The sequence below is a fragment of the Dicentrarchus labrax genome, unplaced genomic scaffold (genome assembly GCF_905237075.1).
Source record: "Dicentrarchus labrax unplaced genomic scaffold, dlabrax2021, whole genome shotgun sequence".
Classification (NCBI taxonomy): Eukaryota; Metazoa; Chordata; class Actinopteri; family Moronidae; genus Dicentrarchus; species Dicentrarchus labrax.
In genome coordinates, this window is record NW_026136720.1 from 33255036 (window position 1) to 33278438 (window position 23403).

The window sequence follows — 23403 nt, forward strand, 5'->3', positions numbered from 1 at the left end:
ACACACACACACACACACACACACACACACACACACACACACACACGGAGAGACACACTCACACAGAACACACACACACACACACGGAGAGACACACTCACACAGCACACACACACACACACACAGAGACACACACACACCCACACACACACACACACACACACACACACACACACAGAGACACACACACACACACACACACACACACACACACACACACACACACACACACACACACACACACACACACACACACACACACACACACACACACACACACACACACACACCCACACACACACACACACACACACACACACACACACACACACACACACACACACACACACACACACACACACACACACACACACACACACACACACACACACACACACACACACACACACACACACACACACACACCCCTGTATATTAAGGTGTGTGTGTGTGTGTGTGTGTTGCTTCAGAAGGTGTGTGTGGGGAACAGCGCCCCCTCTGTCCCGCCAGCGGACGGCAGGAAGTTGTCCTGCTCCAGATGTAAACGTTTGAACCGCGGTGATGCCAGATACTGCGACTGGTGCGGCTCGAAGGTGAAAACACACCTGAACATTCACCTGATCAATATTTGTGTTGAGCTGCTGTATCGCTAGCTCAGGTACCTCTGCCCAGTTTATGTGACCTCTGACCAGTTTATGTGACCTCTGCCCAGTTTATGTGACCTCTGCCCAGTTTATGTGACCTCTGACCAGTTTATGTGACCTCTGCCCACTTTATGTGACCTCTGACCAGTTTATGTGACCTCTGCCCAGTTTATGTGACCTCTGCCCACTTTATGTGACCTCTGCCCAGTTTATGTGACCTCTGACCAGTTTATGTGACCTCTGACCAGTAGGTTACAGGTAGAAGACTCTCTAGGTGTTTTTAGCATAAACTAGCAGAACCTAGTCACATACTTAACCTAGCTAACCAGCTAACTAACGATTAGCGTCATGCCAGTAATTGTTAGCTTAGCACGTGATGTGAGTGACTATACATTGGCTAATGTGTGCTCTAAAAGTAATGGTAGCATGCTAATGACCAATCTGCAGTTCTTCTTCTGTAGTGTTTTGATGGAGCTTGGCTTCTCTGTAGAGTGAAGCATTGTGGGGAATGTAGTGATGTGTGTATTTTCAGCCTGGTCACGCAGTCAGCTGTGTGATTTGTTGGCGATGCGGAGCGAGTGGACACCCGTACGCCTTTCACTGCGCAGCCTGCGGCGTCTTCCTGGAAGCACCGGCCCCGCCCACATCGCACCGTGACATCACAGGACCTAATGGGGCCGCCAACCGGGTACGCTGCACCTGGCAGACCACACCCTCCTCTGACTCCGCCCCTAAAGTGGAGGTGATCACGCCCACTGCAGAGAACTACACGCAGACTGTTGGACTCTATTACCCATCAGCCACTGAGCTGCAGAGGAAAGAGCAACAGAAGGAGCTAGAAGTCAGCAGACAGCAGTTGACCAGAGACCGCCAATCACTACTGACCGCTGTCAGCCCGGGCAGAGGTCAGATACTACTGACATTACTGACACTTCTGATATTGATATTGATAATATTGATACATGTCTGTCTTCAGGTTTCTGGAGGAAGCAGTTGGATCACGTCTGTGCTCACCTGAGGAGTTACGCTCAGAACAACGCCCCCTTCAGGGCTCTGCTGGGAGAGCCTCGCCTGGGCCGGGTACGCCACTCCTCACCTGTACAACACCTGTGGGATTAATTAACAAGTTGGTTTTACGTTAGCTAGCTTGCATGCTATCTTTATCACTAGCTAAATGCTATCTGAGTGTGTTAGTTGGCTAACGTTAGCTTCCCCAGCTAACGTGAACATTAGGAACATTACGGAATGATGTCACCTGAGCAGGTGCATTCGGTACTGTGGTTCACTTCCTGTGTTGTATTCCCGTTCTCCTTCAGCTGGTTTCTGCTGTGATTCAGGAAGATCGCTACGAGGTCAGTGTGACCATCAGCTTCGTGTCGGCGGGGCGGGAAGAGAAACAGGAGCCAGCAGGCGGCAGCGCTGGACCGACTGCAGGTCGGACTGAGACTCTGAGCAGCGTTACAGAGCGATCCGCCGACAGCAGCGGTCTCAGTAAGAGTCAGGTTACTTTAAAAATGTAATCCGATTACATGTCAAAAAAATGTCAACGAAAAGTACTGATGTAAGTTTATTCTATACCTCTGCCCTGTGTATGTGACCTCTGCCCTGTGTATGTGACCTCTGCTCAGTGTATGTGACCTCTGCTCTGTGTATGTGACCTCTGCTCAGTGTATGTGACCTCTGCTCTGTGTATGTGACCTCTGCCCTGTGTATGTGACCTCTGCTCAGTGTATGTGACCTCTGCTCTGTGTATGTGACCTCTGCCCTGTGTATGTGACCTCTGCCCTGTGTATGTGACCTCTGCTCAGTGTATGTGACCTCTGCCCTGTGTATGTGACCTCTGCCCTGTGTATGTGACCTCTGCTCAGTGTATGTGACCTCTGCCCACTTTTAACTAAATTTATCTTAGATTTAGGTTTAATTTTGGTGAGCTCATGTCAGGAAAATGCTAGCTTACTAGCTACACATATAGTCACATCTATATATGCATCTGCACCACTGGACCTTTAACAAACCTTCTCAGTGCCAGCATTTCTTTAAAGGCCACTCATAAGTTCCCACAGTTTATTGATGATGTATTATTTGTCTGACAGGAAGTCATCAGTCCACAGGTGTGATGAAACCTCCCAAACCAAACCCAACACCCAAACCTCCGGTAGGGACTGAACCTGATCATAAAGTGTAGTTCACTGTTCTGCTGCTGTCTGATTGGTCCTCCTGGTTCCAGGTGAAGGACGTTCAGCTGCTGAAGGAGCTCGGTCCAGGTCAGGGTGAGATCAGCATCGTCCAGCAGCTCTTGGATCAGGTACCAACCTCTGGAGCCAATCAGCTGCCTCGTCTGGATCCTGACGTAGCTAACGCTGATCAATCTGTTTGTTTCCTCGTCAACCACCAGGGGGCGGACCCTTCTTGCTGCGGCAGCGATGGCAGACACGCACTGGCGGTCGCCGTGGTGAACGGGCACCATGATGTACTTCCTGTTTTAGTGCAGCGTGGAGCCGACGTGGACCAGGAGTCTGGACAGTAAGACAAGATCATAACGAGATTATAACGAGAAGGTTCTGTCTGTTTGGATGTGAGAGACCCTCTAGTGGCAGAAATTACAGACCGCACCTTTAATATTTGTTCTTATTTTAACAGGATCAGTTTCTACAAACTCAGGTTGTCACCTGATCACTGTTACCATGACAACGGTCACCTGTTTGCACATGAGATATATAAGATATTAAACTCCAGGGAGATATAATATAATATAATGAAATATAATATAATATAATGTAATACAATATAATATACATTATTATGGTTTAACATGATGAAGGTGAACTCCTCCTCAGGATGAAGAACTCTGCTCTGCATGAAGCTGCAGTTTTGGGCTCTGAAGGTCTGCAGTCCGCTAGAGTCCTGCTCAGGTACGACACTCTTGTACCAACACATACACACACACACAAAAATACCTCCTGATGTCACTATGACATGTACTTTTGTACTTTCAGCCTGAAGGCCGGCGTGCGGCGGAGGAACGCCGGCGGTCTGACGGCGTACGACTTGGCGGTGAACTCCGGCTGCAACGACATGGCGTCTCTCCTGGCTGCTCAGACAGGACTGGACTTACTGGGAAAACTGGGAAAACCCAAACTGAACCTGGACGTGTTCTGACTGGATGCTCTGTAACACAGGAAGTACCGACTCATTGATCGGAAACTGATCATAAAGCAGCGGCTTGATTCTTTGTTACTAAATAAATAAACATGATTTATTTAAATTAATAATTTCCTGTAAGACTGTTGACCTCATGTGACTAAATAAACTGGCGTTCAGCTTCATCTAATGGTCTTCATCAGCCAAACACACTCATCACGTTTGTTTTCTAGTTTATTTGTTGTTGTTTCATATTATTACAGAGAACAGTGGACAACTGTTACAGATCAATAATCAATACTCAACCTCCCCAAACACATTTAAAAGAGACCGAAAATACAACTTCATACACGGAACCTCGTTAATCAATACGTTTCTGCCTCTTAACGGCAGTATTTCCTTGCTGCTGTCTCCAAGGTCTTAATCATGGTAGTACTGTTGGGTCTCTGTAAATAATGTCATAAGGAGTTCGGTCTAGACCTGCTCTATAGATATTAAACTGTTTCTGTACGTACACACTCACAAACACACACTCACTCACACACACACACACACACACACTAGGGCTGGGCGATATATTGATTTTATTGATTAATTCGAATTAGTAGTTAAACACAATTTTAGTTAAAATCGGTTTTCTCTTGAACTTCCACAACACCGGCGCTCCCTTTGGGCTCCCATAGGTCAGAGATTTTATTTTTAAGCTATATCGCCCAGCCCTAACACTCGCACACTCACGCACACTCACACTCACACAGAAATGAGTCACAAACGTATTTTAATTTCCATTTATAAGTTCGTAGGATAAAATCAACAGTTGGATGATTTTAAAGTTTCTTTGTGTTCAGTTGATAAACAGGAAACAACCTGTCGTTTTCTCGCTGTGGAAACATTCAGACAGACAGCGTCTGTCTGTCTGTCTGCAGCAGCTTTTTTGTCCAGGTGCCCTGGAGCAAGGCACCGTGCTGCAGACTCAGCGCCTGAGTCGGAGGAAGAAGGCGTGGCGGCACTCGCTGCTGTCTACAGGATAATATTTATCGTAGAAGTCCAGGATGTATTCCTCCGCTTTGAACCCGAACTTCTGATACAGCAGCATGGCGGGATTACTGGCCGACACGTGTAGCGTCACGTCTTTCCCCATACACGTCTGAAACACAACATCTGTTACTCAACATCTGTTACTCATTCACTGCAAACCTCGAGTACTGTCGGACCTCTGGAGGCTCACCTGGATCAGATGGTAGATCATGAAGGTACCGATGCCGGCTCTCCTCCACTCAGGATGGACCAGCAGGAAGGAGATGTAGGCCTCGTTGTACTTCACGTCCGGAACCATGAAACCAAAGCCGACTACGACTTTCTTATAGAGGACGACCACGCTGAAGTCCGGGTACTGGAGACACTCGGACAGGTCCACACCTGGAGGGGAACAGAACACATGCTGGGTCTGGACCCACAGATTCAGGGTAGGATGGGTCTTTGGAAGGAGTCTGTGCTACCTGGCCAAAAGCTGTCGTGACACATGGCGTTCACTGATCGGATGTGGTTGGGACGGACGTAGCAGTAATCAATGGGGGCGTTGGGTTCAGGGACCCAGTCGGGGTTCTTCCTGTGAGGGTACGACCGGATCTCTGCCAACAACCTCAACTTCACCGGACGACTCTCATAATCCCTCCTGAACAACACACACACACACACACACACACACACACACACACAGAAATACTAATATTAATAATTTTAATAATATTAATATTACTACTACTACTAATAATACTAATAATATTAATACTGCTAATACTAATAATACTATTATTACTAATATTACTAATAATAATGTCCAGAGGAAGGGAACCTGCTCTTCCTGAGGGAAGGTCTGAGGACCCGCTTTACCTGATGTAGGGTTTCAGGAGTCGGGACGTGTACGGACTCTTGATGCTCCGGTCCAAACTGCCCTCTGCCCCCATGAGACGATGCCAGAAGGAGACCGAGTGCTGTTGGACCCGCCTGTTAGAGAGGTTGGTCTGTACACAAACACATTACATCATCAGTGGTTCTGTCTGACCTGGTACCACTGCGTTGACCCGTATACGACTATAAGAGCAGAACAATGGCCCGGGGGGGCAACATGGTGCGATCCATTTGTCTCGTGAACTCGGAGCCCGAGTTGCTCTGACGTGAGAACATGACGTAATTACCCGGCTTGTACCACTGATAGCGTTCCAGTTGTCTTTGGGCGTTACGAGTCAGAAAGAACATGGACGCCACCAGTGCAGCAGGGGCCACCAGGGGCCACCAGGAGCCACCAGGGGCCTCCAGGGGCCTCCAGGGGCCACCAGGGGCCACCAGGAGCCTCCAGGGGCCACCAGGAGCCACCAGGAGCCACCAGGGGCCTCCAGGAGCCACCAGGGGCCACCGGGGCCACCAGGGGCCTCCAGGGGCCACCAGGAGCCACCAGGGGCCTCCAGGGGCCACCAGGGGCCTCCAGGGGCCACCCGGGGCAGGCTAGTGTTATTGTTAGCTACATTAGCCTACTTAGCTTTACATTGTGTTGAACTCACAGTAACACGGTGCAATGCATAAACTGGTGACCGGACTAAAGCAGCAATGTAAACAGTGTGTAGGAGAATTTAAAGTCGACATTAAAACGACCAACGTAGCACAAATACAAAGAAAATACATCTCAATATGGGCGCAGCCATCTTTGTTTTGCGAGTCATACGTGCCCCCCCCCGTTCAGCTCGGTGCACTCTGAGGAGCCCCGAGTGGGACGGCTGAAATTACGACCAAAAGGGGGGGGTGTGTCGGTGAAATGTTGCGAGATAGCTGTGAGATTTACACTTTCCAACTCGGGCGGGGGGTTTACGAGACAAATGGATCGCCCCATCAGACTGTTACCTGGAAGCGATCGAGGATACGCAGCTCCTGGCTGTTGGTGCAGTATTTGCCTATGATTCCCCCTCGCAGTGTCCCGCCCTCCTGGGCGCCGTAGATCCCTCCCACCAGGCTGAGGGTGGCGCTGACGGCCCGGTCAATGTCCAACAGCGGGAGCCCTCTCTGCCTCTTGGCCTGGCGGACCAACAGTTTCCTGTGGAGGCGTTTGGCCTGCGGAGTGACGGCCAAGGCCAGCGGGCAGGCGTCCAGCCGTCGCAGCAGCATCCTCTCCTCGTACAGACTGAGCAGGGCGAAGCGAGGAGTCTGGGAGACGCCGCCGGCACCGCCGGCTTTCTCAGGATGAGTTATCCTCCTCCGCTCGGGTCCTCCGGCACCAACACACCCCCCAGTGGAGAGAGACGGACCTTCACCTCGTCCAACTGGCTCTTCAAAGTCGTCTTCGCGGTCGCGGCCTTCATCGTCCTCGCTCACTGCCTCACGTTTAATGTGAGGGGGGGCTATGTGGAGCTTCTTGCGGGCGGCCAGGTTGGCGCTGGGAGGAGGGATGTACTCCATCCCGGGGTCAATCATTCCCTCCGTCTCCATCTCCTCATCGTCTGCAGGTCCATCAACACAGCGAGTGATTAAACTACTCACAGTTCATTAGAGGAACGTTAATATCTGAGGGTCGGTAACTCACCGTGGAACAGCGCCTGCGGCGGCATGGCGTCAGGGATGAGGTCCGCCTCTGACAGCAGGCTGGGTGTCGCTGAATGAGAAGCTGGCGTTCCCGGGGCGGAGAAGTCAGGTGAAGGTGACGGTGACGGGCTGGTGAGCGGTGTTCGGTCTGAAGAGCTGAGGGAGGAGAAGTCTATGACCTCCCCTTTCTCCAGGACGAGGTCGGGCCGGCGTCCAGTGCTGCCCCCGCGGCCTCCGCCCAGTTTGACCGGCGTGGAGGAGGCACTGCGATCGGTGTAGCCTCCCACCGCCTCCTTCTGAGCCCGCCGGATGTCTTTGGCCTCCTGTGTGCGGGAGCGTTTTTCCTTCAGCTGCATGGCGTTCTCCACCGGGTTCCTGGCGCCACGCTTCCTCAGACCCTCCACGGTGATGATCGGGTCCACGGCGGGCTTGGTGGCTGCGGGTGAACAAAACATCAGCTTTACTTGCAGAGGTCACCTGACGCCTCTGAGGGCTCCTGGTGGATCCAGGTGGAGGTTACCTTTAGTCTTGGTAGTGGATTTGTCCACCTCAGGTCTCAGAGTCGGAGGTCGGTTCTGGACCAGCTTCCACCAGCCGGGCTCGCCGAACTCCTGCGCTCCCGAGCGGAAGAAGGTGGGACTGCCGACGGACAGACAGCCCGCCACCGTGCTCCACCACGTCGACGTCTTCTTCCTGCACAGAGACGCAGGTCAGGCAACAGGAAGTCAACGAGTGTGAGGGATCGGATCAATAACGCTCAACATGGCCGATACCGATCGATGAGTTCAGATCGGGACGTTGATGATTAATGATGTTCAGTCTAATATTAATAATATTATGATTATTATTAATATTATTGTTATTGTTGTTATTATTAGCAGTGTTACTGATAAAGAACACTACCACAATAAGAGCCCGGACATTAAAATAACCCCGGATAATTTAACTGACGATGTTTCACACATTATAATCAGTCAGCTGATACAGTGACAGGAAGTAGAACAGTCACCTGGTTCCTAGGAGGAAGTTCCAGTGTCGGCCAATGAAAGCGCAGATATCCTCTTTCCACCTGAAGTAACCCTGGCGACCCGTTCCCTCCAGAGACAGGTTGTACATGGCCAACATCACCACCTGGTACACAGGAGAGAAGCTGTCTGTGTGTCTGTGTGTCTGTGTGTGTGTGTGTCTGTCTGTCTGTCTGTGTGTCTGTCTGTCTGTCTGTGTGTCTGTCTGTCTGTCTGTCTGTCTGTCTGTGTGTCTGTGTGTCTGTCTGTGTGTCTGTCTGTGTGTCTGTCTGTCTGTCTGTCTGTCTGTCTGTGTGTCTGTCTGTCTGTGTGTCTGTCTGTCTGTGTGTCTGTCTGTCTGTCTGTCTGTGTACCTGTTGCCAGGTGAGTCTCATCCTCTCGAAGCTCTCCTTGTCGTCCTCTGAACAGTCGCAGCACACAAACTTAAAGAAGTTGTCTCCTTTCAGGTAGCTGGGTTGTTCACCATGAAGCTGAGCTGGTACACAAAGACAGAAGGGTCACCATGGAAACACACAGCAGTTACTATGGTAACGGCTCCATCATATAGGATGTTTTATCTCACAATTTTCTGCTATCGATCTTCATCAGTTAACTTCAATCATTTCTTCATCGAAGCCATCAACCTGTCTGTTAGACCCGATCCCAACTAGGCTGCTTAAAGAAGTTGTTCCCTTAATTGGCACTTCTTTACTGGATATGATTAATCTTTCTTTATTATCAGGATATGTACCACAGTCCTTTAAAGTAGCTGTAATTAAACCCCTTCTTAAAAAGTCCACTCTTGACCCAGGGGTTTTAGCCAACTATAGACCGATTTCTAACCTCCCGTTCCTCTCTAAGATTCTGGAGAAAGTAGTCGCCAAAGAGTTGTGTGACTTTCTACATAACAATAGTTTATTTGAGGATTTTCAGTCAGGATTTAGAGTTCATCATAGCACGAGACAGCTCTGGTTAAATTTAATAATGACCTTCTGACTGCTTCTGACAATGGACTTGTCTCTGTACTTGTATTATTAGATCTTAGTGCTGCATTTGACACCATTGACCATAATATTCTTTTACAGAGACTTGAGCATCAAATTGGCATTAAAGGAACCGCACTAAGCTGGTTTAAGTCATACTTATCAGATCGTTCTCAGTTTGTACACGTTAACGATGAATCTTCAATAAATACTACAGTTAGTCATGGAGTTCCACAAGGTTCTGTACTTGGACCAATACTATTTACTTTATATATGCTCCCTTTAGGCAACATTATTAGGAATCACTCCATTAACTTTCACTGTTATGCAGATGATACGCAGTTATATCTATCAATCAAACCCAATGAAATTAATCAATTATCTAAATTACAAACATGTCTTAAGGACATAAAATCCTGGATGACCTGCAATTTTCTGATGTTAAACTCAGAAAAAAACGAAATTCTTGTTCTTGGCCCCAAAAACCTTAGAGACTCATTGTCTAAAGATATAGTCACTCTAGATGGCATTAACTTGGCCTCTAGCACCACTGTCAGGAATCTTGGAGTTATCTTTGATCAGGATTTGTCGTTTAACTCCCACATAAAGCAGACCTCTAGGACTGCCTTCTTTCATTTACGTAATATTACAAAAATTAGACACATACTATCACAGACAGATGCAGAAAAACTAATCCATGCATTTGTTACTTCAAGGCTGGATTACTGCAACTCTTTATTATCAGGTTGCCCCAATAAGTCCATTAAAACGCTCCAATTAATTCAGAACGCTGCAGCACGAGTACTGACAGGAACTAGAAAAAGAGATCACATCTCTCCTGTACTAGCTTCTTTGCATTGGCTCCCTGTAAAATGTAGAATTGAATTTAAAATCCTCCTCCTCACCTATAAAGCTCTTCATGGTCAGGCCCCTTCATATCTTAAAGAGCTCATAGTACCCTATTACCCCACTAGAACACTACGTTCTCTGAATGCTGGGCTACTTGTGGTTCCTATAGTCTCTAAAAGTAGAACAGGAGCCAGAGCCTTCAGTTACCAAGCTCCTCTCCTGTGGAACCAGCTTCCAGTTGTGGTTCGGGAGGCAGACACCCTCACCACATACAAGAGTAGGCTTAAGACATTCCTCTTTGATAAAGCTTATAGTTAGGGCTGGATCAGGTGAGTCCTGAACCATCCATTAGTTATGCTGCTATAGGCCTAGACTATCGGGGATTTCCCATGGTGCACTGAGCTCCTCCCTTCCTCTCTCTTTCTGCACTCATTCATGTCCCATTAATGCATGTTACTAACTCCACTTCTTCCCCGGAGTTCTTGTGCTTTCTCGTCTCGCAGGTTCTCATGGATCCTGGTGGAGCCTCCTGCCATGGTCCTGCTTGACTGCCATTGCCAATACTGTTGTTGCTGTGCACCTGTCTGTCTGTCTGTCGCTCTCTCTCTCTCTCTCTCTCTCTCACCCCAACTGGTCGAGACAGACGACCACCCACCTAGAGCCGGAGGATCTGTCCTAGGTTTCTGCCTTTTAACAGGCAGTTTTTCCTTGCCCTTGTCTCCAAGGTCTTGCTCATGGTGGTACTGTTGGGTCTCTGTAATAATGTTATAAAGAGTTCAGTCTAGACCTGCTCTATTTGAAAAGTGTCCTGAGATAACTTCTGTTATGAATTGGCGCTATACAAATAAAATTGAATTGAATTGAATTGAATTAATTATATTGATCAGTATACACTGTATCTTATGGATGATATTGATCAGTATACACTGTATCTGTATGGATTATTGATCAGTATACACTGTATCTTTATGGATGATATTGATCAGTATACACTGTATCTGTATGGATTATTGATCAGTATACACTGTATCTTTATGGATGATATTGATCAGTATACACTGTATCTTTATGGATGATATTGATCAGTATACACTGTATCTTTATGGATGATATTGATCCTGTATTGACAGTCAGACTGTGGACATATGACGGCCTTTAGCTCGTGTTTCTAGAGTTACGTGTTGTTACGAACACGTTAGGAATTGTTAAAATGTGATATTTCTTAAAGGGAGTTTGGTGCAGGGAGCTTTTAGTTGGATTCAAACTGCTGATATGGATCATTGTTAACGTTTAGTCTCCACTACAGAGACACTAGCTAACTGCTGAAGGCTGATCAGGTTGATTGATGCTTTAATAATGGGAGTATTGATTGGTGATCAGGATCATTATCAGCTATAAATGGTTGCTCTCTGTGTGGCTGTTTTTAACCTATAAAATATTTGTATATAATTAATCATTATTAATGACTCCAGATGAACGACAACGTTAGCCACCCCCTGAAGCAGAAACCGAGCGTTGTGATTGGCTGTCTCACCTGCAGGGACCCACTTGTGGCAGCGGTCGCAGTAGAAGGACATGTCCTCGCAGGCCCAGCCTCCGTCAGCCTCCTCGCCCACGTCGCTGGTCAGAGAGTCTCCGCTCTGGTCGTGTGACAGATCCACCGAACCCTGATCCTCCGACTCCACGATCAGCAGGGTCTCCCCCTCCACCTCCCCCTCCTCCAGACCCTCAGAGGCTGACGTGCAGGTCGCCTCGTCCTCGCCTCCTCCCAGCTGCTCACTGCTGCTGTCCATCGCTGGGCCTCAGCCACTGCACCTGTACAGGTAAACAGCAGAGTCACTGAGTTTGAATGAAGTTATTAATTCATCTGAAGGTAGAATGAGTGTTTGTGTCTCTGGAGTGTGGAGACTGAGAGTGACCCTAAAAGTTACACACTGGACCTTAAAGTTAGCTGCGATACCGTGCTGTCGGATCGGTGCACAGACACGTACGCGCCGTCGGCGATACCGCAGTGCTCCTGCGGGGGGCGCTGTGTCTCAGTGCTCCTGCGGGGGGGGGGCTGTGTCTCAGTGCTCCTGCTGGGGGGGGGCTGTGTCTCAGTGCTCCTGCGGGGGGGGCGCTGTGTCTCAGTGCTCCTGCGGGGGGGGGTGGGGCGGGGGGGTGTGTCTCAGTGCTCCTGCGGGGGGGGGCGCTGTGTCTCAGTGCTCCTGCGGGGGGGGCTGTGTCTCAGTGCTCCTGCGGGGGGGGGGCTGTGTCTCAGTGCTCCTGCGGGGGGGGGCGCTGTGTCTCAGTGCTCCTGCGGGGGGGGCGCTGTGTCTCAGTGCTCCTGCGGGGGGGCCTGTGTCGCTCTGCGCAGTCTCTCCTCCTCCAGCTGTCGGGTCAGACTCTGCTGCTCCTCCAGCAGCCTCAGATTCTCCTTCTTCCTCTCCAGCCGCTCCAGATCTCTGACCACGCCTTCGTGGAGACGCTGGAGGAGACACACACATTTAATAAACAACAACAACAACAACAACAACAACAATAACAACACTAATATATGAGCTGATGTTCTTTAAGATAACCTAATAATATGATATTAATGTTTTATTAATATAATGTCTGAATTGGTCGGATAAACATTAATAACGTTTTCTTTCACTATAAACTGTCAGCAGCTGGTTGTCTGATGCCTTTATTTTGAAAACTGAAGCGGAAGTCCGTGCTAGCTGCTGCTGTTAGCATAGCACAAACTGAGCAAACTGTGTTTCTATTTAAACATATAAATATATAAATATATAAATATATTAATATATTTATAACGTTCAAATATTTCCGTCCGTTAAACACCGACAGCTTTTAATTTGAATGCATAAAACGGTCCGTTAACTTCCTGTGACTCCTCCACTGCTAACGGCTAGCTGTTAGCTCACTGTTAGCTCACTGTTAGCTCACTGTTAGCTCACTGTTAGCTCAGGTAGTTCGGCTCGGCTCGGCTCGGTTCACCTGTCGGTCCCAGGTCTGTTTGAGGTGGACCCCGGTCACGGTGCTCAGAGTCAGAACTACAGAAACTCCCAGAACCACCTTGGAGGTCGCAGACATCCCGTTAGCTTTAGCCTCCTGTTAGCCAGCTGCTAACTGCTGTTAGCCGCTTCTTCTTCTTCTTCTTCTGCCGCTGCGGTTTCTGCTTCTTCTTCGTTGACATTCAGCCGTTTCCGGTGTAACAGCGCCCCCTTCCAGTGAGACCCAGAACTGCAGCTCGCATTACAGGACATTTAATAAGCTTCAGTCATTACATCCCATAATATCAAAAACAAGAATAAAACAATGATTGACAGATTAATATTAAAATCTGTCAATCAAACCAAATATTTACAGATAATGAGGCAAAAATAAATAAAATAAATACATATATATATTCCTAAAACACTAAAAATAAATAATATTTAGGATGTAAAATCAGTTTGTAAAAGCTGTAGTTTTAAAGAGGACTACATCTCCCATTAGGCCAGTTTATTGTTTTCCGGGTTAAACGACCAATGAGGAGCCGCGCTGCCTGCGGGGGGCGGGGCTTCTGCTTGCCGTTCAGAGAAAGTGCCACGACTGAGCAGCAGCAGCGGTCGACAGCAGCGGTCGACAGCAGCAGCAGCAGCAGCGGTCGACAGCAGAGTTCAGGTGAGATAAACTCTGCCGAACTTTAAAGTCTTTATCATTTTCAGCTGGGTCACACAGAGGCGGGAAAGTCTTTATCAGCAGACACAGGATGTTTTAATGTGAAAGTCTTTAGATCCAAAATTCACTGAAACAAAAATCTGTTTTCTTTATTGATAATAACCAATCAATCGATCACATGATGAGTGTCTGTGACTGTATGAGACCTTAAAACTGAAGAAATTATTATTAATGAATCATTAAATTATTACTTTTTCTTATTATTGATAACGTGCACGTTTAATTACAGGGACTTTTATTGTGAAAGTCTTAGTTAACTAACTGCTTGTGTGTGTGTGTTACTGTGTGTGTGTGTGTGTGTGTGTGTGTGTGTGTGTGTGTTACTGTGTGTGTGTGTGTGTGTGTGTGTGTGTGTGTGTGTGTGTGTGTGTGTGTGTGTGTGTGTGTGTGTGTGTGTGTGTGTGTGTGTGTGTGTGTGTTACTGTGTGTGTTACTGAACTGTACTAATTTAAAGGATTAAATGTTAAATATTAAATGTTAAATGTTAAATATTAAATGTTAAATGTTAAATATTAAATGTTAAATATTAAATGTTAAATGTTAAATGTTAAATATTAAATGTTAAATGTTAAATATTAAATGTTAAATATTAAATGTTAAATATTAAATGTTAAATGTTAAATGTTAAATATTAAATGTTAAATATTAAATGTTAAATATTAAATATTAAATATTAAATGTTAAATATTAAATATTAAATGTTAAATATTAAATGTTAAATATTAAATATTAAATGTTCTTTCTCCTTCAGACTTCCTGTGACTCTCAGATCAATCATGGACTCCGACCCACAAACAATTGGCCTCATGGTGTTTGGAGGCTTCATGATCCTCTCGGCAGTGGGCATCGCCCTCGTCTCCACGCTCTCCATGAAGGAGACGTCATATGATGAGGCGCTGGCCAAACAGCGGCACCAGCTCATCCAAACGCAGACCCAGAAAGCAGAGAAGAAGAAGAAGAACAAAGCCAAGAGGAAGGAGGACCGACCCGATGGGAAGTTCTCAGAACCAGGCAGTGATGGTGGCGAGGAGCCGGAGGGTGTGACCTGTACTGAACCAGAATCTGAGCCAGAACCTGCCACTGAGCTTGATGCTGCCCCTAACCCATCACCTGAACCTGAACCTGAACCTGAACCTGAACAAGAACCAGAACTCGCTGTGGTTACCGGCACCACAATCAGGTCTGCTCCAGCCCCCTCACCAAAGAAGAAGAAGAAGTCAGCCAAGGTGGAGCCAGCTGCTGTGATGGAAAAGGTTACTAAGGAAGTTCTGGTCATGGCCCTGGCGCCGGTGGTCGGTGTTTCTCCGGTAAACGTCACCAAAGAACCGTCTGCTGCCAAAACTGAAGAACCCAAAGAGACCTCGAGCAAGAAGAAGAAGTCCAAGAACAAACCTGATCCAGGTCAGTAAACTAAAGACGACATCATCACTTACACTCAATTATCAATAACGAGCTCAGACGTACGGGCCGGGTTCGATTATAGATTACTATTTACTTTATATATGCTCCCTTTAGGCAACATTATTAGGAATCACTCCATTAACTTTCACTGTTATGCAGATGATACGCAGTTATATCTATCAATCAAGCCCAATGAAATTAATCAATTATCTAAATTACAAACATGTCTTAAGGACATAAAATCCTGGATGAGCTGCAATTTTCTGATGTTAAACTCAGAAAAAACCGAAATTCTTGTTCTTGGCCCCAAAAACCTTAGAGAATACAAATAAATTTGAATTGAATTGAATTGAAATTAAATTAAACAGGACATTGAGGGTTTGGTTTTTTCTTTAAGTGACTGACTCCGCCCTGCTGCTGCCGTACGGCGAGCTGCTGACCGCCGTGTCCAGCATGACGCTCAGCGACGACAAGATGCACAAACTCATGGAGGTCCTGAACCAGAAGGCCGGCGTCCGCCAAGACTCCTGGCAGCTGGTAGATCAACCGCCACAACAGCTAACGGCTAACAGCTAATAAGTATTGAAACATGCTAATGTTAGCAGCTTGTACTGTCGGTTCCGAGATAAATGTATCTCATCAAATGGTAAAGTTGAGTCTTTGTGTGACATTCAGGCCTGTCAGAGAGGAGATCCACTGGCCGCTCTAAAGAAACAGCTGGAGGAGAAAGACAAGCTGCTGACCAGTGAGCAGGAAGACGCCGCTGTCATCAAAAGTCGCCTTCGAGAGCTCAGCAAGGTGACAATGCCACCCAACAAGGACCAGTATCATGGGTCCTTAAAATATGTTGTTCCTCTGAAGGTGCACTGAGATACGTCAGTGTATGAGTATGAACAGAACTTTGGACCTGCTGTGTTTCCCTCTTCAGGAACTCGGTGCAGAGAAATCCAAGATGGCGTCTTTGGAGGCCCGACTGAAGGCGGAGCTGAGTGCTCGGGTTCAGGAGGTTGATACCCTGCAGACCAGAATGAGGACTGGTGACCAGGAGCACCTGAAACTTACCCAGCAGCTCAACCAAAAGGTGTTTTGAACTAACTGTACATTCTTTAGAGGCAGTCCGAAGCAGGCTTACAGTCAAGTCTCAAATCTTATCAAAGCAAGTTAAATCTCAACTTCTTAAGGGGACACTTGAGACTTCAAGTCTTACGTCCCTGAGGGGAAGTTTAAGTCAGGCTATTAAAGGTAGGTCCAAGTACAGTCACAGGTCTACAAGGCCAACTGTTAAGTCTCATGTCAAATTAGATCAACTTCTTGCTGGGGACGTTTGAGTCAAGTTCTTGAGGACAGGTCCAAATCTAGTCTGAAATGTTAAAGCAAGTCTCACTTCAAGTCAGAGTTCTCCAAGAGGAAATTACAAGTCAGTTGCCTGGTTGTTATATCTGTGAGTTCTAATTCTTGAAATTACATGAAATCTGAACTTTGTCCATGTTATAATGGTGAATTTAATGTCCGCAGGTGGACAGATGAGCAGTGTTTGTAGTGTGTTTAGTTAACTGACTGTTAAACTGGAACAGATCGGGAGTCTGCAGGAACAGCTGGAGAACGGCCCCAACGCTCAGCTGACCCGATTGCAGCAGGAGAACTCGATCCTCCGAGACGCCCTGAACCAGGCCACCAGCCAGGCTGAGAGCAGGTAACACAGGCCGGGTTAGTTAATGGGGGAAGTAACTATGAGCTGCAGCGGCCACTGCACAACAACTTCTGTTGGATGAACAGAACAACAAATTCATCCAGGAGAACTTCAGAGAACAGTTGCAAGACCACGTCTACAGGACTGGTACAGCTACTGTCAGTCTATAATCCGGTGTTATCCTAACCATCCCTACAGGCAGAATACAGAGCTGGCTCGTCTCAGGCAGGACTGTGTCCGTCTGGGTCGGGAGTTGACCAAGCATACCAACGCTCTGCAGTCCGATGAAGAGCAGAGGAAGAGCCTGGAGGTCAAGATGGCCGCTGCCGAGCAAGAACTGGCCCGAGCCCAGGTCAGAAATACTGAACGGTTGTCCTGAAATGGCCATTACGCCATTTGTAGTTTCTTACCCCCAAATTCCACCGGACGCAACGCGTTCCAGCTCTGATGCTCATCAGGCTCATCAGAAGCGTCTCTCGGCTCTGCTTTCAGGAGAATGCGTAAGCACAGTGCAGATCTCACTGACAGGACGTCAGACACACGAACTGCACAGAGAATATGGTCAATTTTCAAACTAAAATACAGCGTACACCCGTGGAATTTTGGGGTAACTTCTTTCAAATAGTGATTTCCCTCCTCTAGAACTGCTCCAAAGGGCAGTGGAGCTGCTGTTAACAGGATGTGTTTTCTGTCTGTGCAGCTGGTCCACGCAGACACTGAGCACGCTCTGCAGCAGCAACTGGAGGAAGTGTGTTCACAGCTGAAAGCATCGCAGCAGGAAGCTGCTGCTGTTAGTGGTCAGTGTTTGTGTTAGCATGTAGCTAACACAGCCCCTTAATTTTAACAATACAAACTAGTTCTGTAGAATCTCATGAACAAGAGTGCGACATGTTTGATTACAGGAACAGCAGAGGTGTGGACTCCAGTCAGACTACAGTCACAAATTTGATTATTTAAGACTCGACCGAATCAAAAAGGACTTGAAACTCGACTCAGACTTTGACAGCAGCGACTTCAGTTGGACGTTTGACTTGAAAATACTCAATATCTTCCACCAAAGATTAAAAAGTATGTTTTTTTAAAAGTGCCATGAATAAATTCATTACCTGAATCAATTAACTTGAACTCGATTGGTTCTCATCAGATCCACTTTGTTGAACCATCCAATCAGGTTGCAGGAGAACCAACGTTACTGAGCGTCAGTTGGAAGAAATGATACCAAAGATCATTTGCTTCATTTGTTCTGTTGTTAAAATAATAACACATTTAGTGAAGAGTGAATTATGACTTTAGGACTCAGGACTTGTGACTCGAGATTCGGGACTTGGTCCCACCTCTGCTAGACACCCAGCAACCTCCTAACTCCTCGACTGTGTTGGTTCTTCTGCTGTTTTTTCCTCAGAGCTGCAGGAGGCGCTGGCGTCCAGAGAGGCGGAGCTGCAGGAGCTCAAGGTCCAGCTGGAGAACCAGGTTACAATCCAGGTAACAACCTGAACACTCACATTCATCATGTTTAACATCCTTTGATTCATTGATTATAAGAAACTAATATCGACCTCTTTCAGTGCTGATATTTTATATCCGACTTCTTCCACTGGTCCCGTAGTTTTAGCTCGCTGGTCGGCCCAGAAAGCTGTCGGATGGATTGAGGTTCAGACTTTCTTCTTCTACTCAGGATGAATTTGTAATAACTTTATTGATCTGATTTTCCAAGTTGGAAATCCGACTTCAGGGGTTGTTCAAGTTGAAATTTACGACTGGGAACTTGGAAGATCCGAGTGGAACGCAGCGCTAGATATGCTACATGCTAGCCTCATTTATGTTGTTAACACGACCTCTGAGTCTATATAGAGACAATAACAGTGATAATACACCAGTATTTCAGTCAAAGTTCATCTGCTTAAAAAGTGGTGACCAACTGGACTCCAGATGTTTGTAACAGCTGCTGTTAATTCTTCTCCTCCTCTGCAGGGATCAGGAAGTGAGACAGAATCCGAGCAGCCGTTTGAAAGGTAAAAAACACACCTGGATTAAACACCTGGAAACACCTGGAATAAACAGCCTGGAAACACCTGGATTAAACAGCTGACTGTCAGCTGACTTCAGTTAAAACATCAGTTTCTATCAGAAATGTATGAATACGATGTTAACTGTAGCGAACTGTCTGTTGTTGTCTGTCAGTCTGGAGAAAGACTCTCTGCTGCTACGACTGGAGGAGGAACTACAACAGACCCGTAACCATGGCAACGTGAGTCAAACACTGCATATAAAACGGCTTAGTTCATAAATCTGATAATAAATTATATATTTAATATAATAAACTAAAACACAATATTTAAACTTCATTCAAAACATACGATCGTATTTAGAACAACGTTTCTATCTGTAATGTTCCTATATCTTATTTGGACCGTTAGCGCCATGCTAATAACTAGCTCGCCGTTTACAAATCACCCATCAGCCAACACCACGATCCCAACCAACGCCAGACCCACAATGCAACACCAAGACACAGCCAGCCGGACAACCCCAGCTAGCTTAGCTACGGTTAGCTAGCTGGATGCCCCTCCCTCGCATCGCTCTTTGCTAGTAGAAAGCTATCGTTAGCTTTGTACCGCTACATCATTTATTGTTGGCTAACATCAGAATACATAAGTTAGCATCATAGATCACGTTAGCTGGGGAGGCTAACGTTAGCCAACTAACATATCCACTCAGATGGTATTTTGTTAGCGATAATGTTAGCTAGCTAGTTACCAATCAAGCTAACGTTGTCCAGCTAAAAGCCCAATGAGACAATATGTTCCACTAGCTTAGCATTAATGTTAGCTTTGACTTTGGACTCTGTGTTGTGGTGGGTGTCGTTTGTAAACAAATCTGATTTTGTTCTTCAGGAGCTTCAGGAGAAAATGGCGGCGAAGGCGGAGGCGTTTTCAACCGCAGAGCGTCTGAGCGAGCAGAGGGAGGCGGAGCTTAAAGCAGCGCTGGTCAGTGAGACAAAAACACGACCTGGAAGTTTGTTAAATATCCAAAGATCTAAAAGATCATCAGGACTTTTCCTCCCTTGTTCAGACTGACTCAGAAACCAGGTTTGCCGCCCTGCGTTTGGACTTCCAGGCGTCGCTGCAGGTTCTGTTTCCTGGCGTCTCCGTGGAGGCGGAGCAGGTCGGTCAGCTGTTTCCTGTTTAAGTAAATCAGTGAGTTCAGTGGCCGTTAATGTTAGCAAGTAGGCTAAAGTTAGCCCACTAACATATCTACTCTGAATTGTTGTTTTACTTTGTCACAAAGAGCTTCCTGTTTGTTTATTGTTTGTTTATTGTTTGTTTCCTGTTTGTTTCCTGTTTGTTTATTGTTTGTTTCCTGTTTGTTTATTGTTTGTTTCCTGTTTGTTTCCTGTTTGTTTATTGTTTGTTTCCTGTTTGTTTATTGTTTTTTGTTTGTTTCCTGTTTGTTTTTGGTTGTTTGTTTGTTTGTTTATTGATTGTTTATTGGTTGTTTCCTGTTTGTTTATTGTTTGTTTCCTGTTTGTTTCCTGTTTGTTTCCTGTTTGTTTATTGGTTTTTCCTCGTTTGTTTATTGGTTGTTTCCTGTTTGTTTCCTGTTTGTTTATTGTTTGTTTCCTGTTTGTTTATTGTTTGTTTCCTGGTTGTTTCCTGTTTGTTTCCTGTTTGTTTATTGGTTGTTTCCTGTTTGTTTGTTTATTGATTGTTTATTGGTTGTTTCCTGTTTGTTTATTTTTGTTTTGTTTGTTTATTGTTTGTTCCGTTTCGTTTGTTTTCTGTTTGTTTATTTTTTGTTTCCTGTTTGTTTATTGTTTGTTTCCTGGTTGTTTATTGTTTGTTTCCTGGTTGTTTCCTGTTTGTTTCCTGGTTGTTTATTGTTTGTTTCCTGGTTGTTTGTTGTTTATTGTTGGTTTCCTGGTTGTTTATTGTTGGTTTCCTGGTTGTTTCCTGGTTGTTTATTGTTTGTTTCCTGGTTGTTTCCTGGTTGTTTATTGTTTGTTTCCTGGTTGTTTATTGTTTGTTTCCTGCAGAACGACTGGCTGGAACTGTTTACTCAGAAGGTTGAGCAGAGTAAAATCGAGGCAGAGACGTCTCACTCTGAGGTAACAACAGACAACAAACTAAAGAACTCTTTAAAGAACGTTTTGGTGATGTGGAAAAAGTTTTTATAGAATCTGGAAAATGTTTAATTGTTTATTAACTTCTTGTTTCATTATCAGTTTATTATACAAATATTATTATTATATATTATGACTAATCTTATAAGATTATAATACAAATATTCTGATCTTAACCTGAACCCAGGAGGTTTGGTTTGGTTTATCTGATCCATCATTAATCAATGATGTTTGTGCTCAGCTGCAGTCGCGGCTCCATGAGGCAGACAGGAAACAGGCGGAGCTGGAGGCGGAGTCTGATCACAGCAGGAAGCTGCTGCAGGAAGCCGTAAACACCACTTTATTATTATTGATGATCTTATTGTTGTTGTTTGTTTGTTTTCTCATCAACAGTTTGTTTTGATTGTGTTGACAGGAGGCGGAGCTTGAGGCTCTGCGGCGGCGCTCTGAAGAAGATAAAAACGTCTGGAGGCAGAAAATGTCTGAAGCTGAACAGAAGAAACAAACAGTGAGTCATAAATCAATCAATAATCAATAATCCTGATTCTAATGAGACAGTGGAACGATCAGTGAGAACTCGTGTTCACAGATTACACATTAACACTTTTTCATTCATTCATTCATAAACACTTTTATTGTAAATACCTGATGAAGTAAACGATCTGCGGGACATCTGCAGGTCCTGGATCAGCTGCAGCTGCTGGAGGACGAGGTTCAGCGGGGGAGGACGGGGATGGAGGACACGCGGCAGGTTGGTCCTCTCTCACTCTGATTGTGGTTGATGAAAGTCGCGGTCTGACGGTGTCTTTGTGTCACAGCTGAAGGAGCAGCTGATGCTGCTGGAGGCACAGCTGGAGAAACAGCTGGAGGAGGCCGGCTTCGCTCAGAGTCGCAGGGAGGAGCTCGCTCAGGTCCGAGTCCATCACACTGAACACTGACAGTCCACAGAGTCTGGGTTGAGGTTGGCAGCTTTAGTTCCAATAAACACTGGAGAGAAAACGTGTTTGATTAGCTCAGAGATATGGACTATTAAATCATCTATGTTTCCTCACTGCATCCACTATAACATCCATAATGTGCATCCCTAATCAATAATGTTGTAGTGGTCTGTGCTCAGTGTATTTACACCAACCAACTTATTCCTGCAGCGGTACGTTCACTGACCCACCTGCTGCTTGATCCTGCATCTGACAACCTGGTCTGGTGTTTGGCGCCCCCTAGTGTCTGCTGAAGGGAATACAACCAAACGCAAACACAATAATAATAATAATCAGAATGAATCCGTTCAGTTGAATCCAGAAATATTTGAGGGTTGAGCTGCAGAGGAAGATAAAGTTCACCTGTAGTGAAGAATAAAACCAACTCCAGAGACAAAAACACTGATTTTACCTTCAGAACTTCAGATTGACCAAAATAAAACTCACTAAATACAGTTCATAAGTACAGTAATGAAGTATTTCTACTTTATCCTGGTTTTATCTCTGTGGTTTCTGCATAAACGAGTCACTCAAACACAGTATTGATTATTGATTGTGTATCAGGTGCAGTGGGAGCTGCAGCAGCTGGACAGAGAGCTGCAGCAGGTGAGTCCTACCTTTCACCTGTCCTCTGGTCGGTGGACGCTCACACTGCTCACACCTCTCTCTCATTTCAGGCTCGACAGGAAGTGTTGCAGCTGCAGACGGAGGCTGGTCGGAGGTCAGCTGCTGCGCTCCAGGTTGGTTCAGATCCCACCAATCACATCTTTAATAACAATAACCTTAATAATGAATATCCTGCTGTTTCTGCAGGAGGCCGCTGTCGAGGTGAAGGAGGAGACGCCGGTGTGAAACAGCAACCCTTTCGGATCCTGTTACCATGGTAACGTTGAGTGACGTCGACCTCGAGCGGATTTCAGATCTGACCACTCGATGAAAACTGTTAAATGTGCAATTATTTGACTGGACTTCAGTGTGACACAATAAACTGTAATGTCGGAATCTTTTCCACCAGACTCACAAAAACATTCATTTTACCTTCAGATCATCATAACTTCATTAAAGTGGACAGAAACAGAATAAAACTCATTAAAGCGTGTCTGTTAGTGTTTCCAACAATCACCAACTCTGGTTTGGTGGAAATAAATCCTTCATTCACCGACGTAGATGATAAAAACAGCAGTTTCAGTCGGAGCAGACCGGCTATGGAAACAAACCACAGAGAGGCTGCGATACAACACAGGCAGAGGGAGAGAGACACCATGTGACTCTGTGTATAGGATTCATTCAATTCAGTTCAATTTTATTTGTAT

The 23403-nt window shown here is 46.0% G+C and overlaps 4 protein-coding genes and 2 long non-coding RNA genes across 17 annotated transcripts in view; 2 read left to right on the plus strand and 4 right to left on the minus strand.

Annotated features, from left to right (window-relative positions):
- Positions 1-3970, plus strand: part of dzank1 (double zinc ribbon and ankyrin repeat domains 1) — a 10614-nt gene extending 6644 nt beyond the window's left edge. For 5 of the 6 annotated variants that reach the window (XM_051383022.1, XM_051383025.1, XM_051383027.1 and 2 more), the window contains 9 exons: positions 471-593; positions 1177-1549; positions 1621-1724; positions 1961-2135; positions 2738-2799; positions 2872-2949; positions 3040-3167; positions 3482-3556; positions 3641-3970. In XM_051383022.1, the coding sequence (XP_051238982.1) occupies positions 471-593; positions 1177-1549; positions 1621-1724; positions 1961-2135; positions 2738-2799; positions 2872-2949; positions 3040-3167; positions 3482-3556; positions 3641-3803 (1281 nt within the window). In that variant the 3' untranslated portion in view covers positions 3804-3970. The remainder of the gene's footprint in view (positions 1-470; positions 594-1176; positions 1550-1620; positions 1725-1960; positions 2136-2737; positions 2800-2871; positions 2950-3039; positions 3168-3481; positions 3557-3640) is intronic. The other variant, XM_051383023.1, reaches the window with a different exon arrangement.
- On the minus strand, positions 226-1031 carry LOC127353627 (uncharacterized). Its single transcript, XR_007881335.1, has 2 exons — positions 743-1031; positions 226-702 (listed from the first exon to the last, which is right to left on the minus strand). It is a non-coding gene; the product is annotated as an uncharacterized LOC127353627 (long non-coding RNA).
- A 31-nt stretch (positions 3971-4001) lies between the features above and the next one.
- Positions 4002-11987, minus strand: kat14 (lysine acetyltransferase 14). The gene is made up of 10 exons (XM_051383021.1): positions 11729-11987; positions 8737-8858; positions 8368-8489; positions 7879-8051; positions 7360-7794; positions 6684-7276; positions 5679-5809; positions 5285-5460; positions 5014-5204; positions 4002-4932 (listed from the first exon to the last, which is right to left on the minus strand). Exons 1-10 carry the CDS (start codon positions 11985-11987, stop codon positions 4759-4761), a joined length of 2376 nt encoding a protein of 791 aa, XP_051238981.1. The 3' UTR covers positions 4002-4758.
- On the minus strand, positions 11890-13550 carry LOC127353626 (protein PET117 homolog, mitochondrial). 5 transcript variants are annotated; one of them, XM_051383033.1, is made up of 4 exons: positions 13177-13550; positions 12533-12661; positions 12135-12313; positions 11890-12009 (listed from the first exon to the last, which is right to left on the minus strand). In XM_051383033.1, exons 1-4 carry the CDS (start codon positions 13270-13272, stop codon positions 11997-11999), a joined length of 417 nt encoding a protein of 138 aa, XP_051238993.1. In that variant the 5' UTR covers positions 13273-13550; the 3' UTR covers positions 11890-11996. The 5 variants fall into 5 exon arrangements, with proteins under 5 accessions (XP_051238993.1, XP_051238994.1, XP_051238996.1 ...); XM_051383034.1 differs by having other exon boundaries at positions 12135-12223; positions 13177-13527; XM_051383036.1 differs by lacking the exons at positions 11890-12009; positions 12135-12313 and adding an exon at positions 12338-12385 and having other exon boundaries at positions 13177-13504.
- A 167-nt stretch (positions 13551-13717) lies between these two features.
- Positions 13718-23097, plus strand: rrbp1b (ribosome binding protein 1b). Of its 3 annotated transcripts, XM_051383019.1 has the most exons (21): positions 13718-13845; positions 14654-15303; positions 15701-15840; positions 15979-16101; positions 16232-16384; positions 16878-16996; positions 17192-17345; positions 17694-17790; positions 18396-18475; positions 18965-19005; positions 19175-19241; positions 19888-19980; positions 20066-20158; positions 21027-21098; positions 21355-21441; positions 21529-21621; positions 21793-21864; positions 21932-22024; positions 22655-22696; positions 22768-22830; positions 22904-23097. In XM_051383019.1, exons 2-21 carry the CDS (start codon positions 14679-14681, stop codon positions 22940-22942), a joined length of 2346 nt encoding a protein of 781 aa, XP_051238979.1. In that variant the 5' UTR covers positions 13718-13845; positions 14654-14678; the 3' UTR covers positions 22943-23097. The 3 variants fall into 3 exon arrangements, with proteins under 3 accessions (XP_051238979.1, XP_051238978.1, XP_051238980.1); XM_051383018.1 differs by having other exon boundaries at positions 22655-22830; XM_051383020.1 differs by lacking the exon at positions 22655-22696.
- LOC127353628 (uncharacterized) lies at positions 21176-21905 on the minus strand. Its single transcript, XR_007881336.1, has 2 exons — positions 21759-21905; positions 21176-21601 (listed from the first exon to the last, which is right to left on the minus strand). It is a non-coding gene; the product is annotated as an uncharacterized LOC127353628 (long non-coding RNA).
- Positions 23098-23403: the final 306 nt, after the last annotated feature.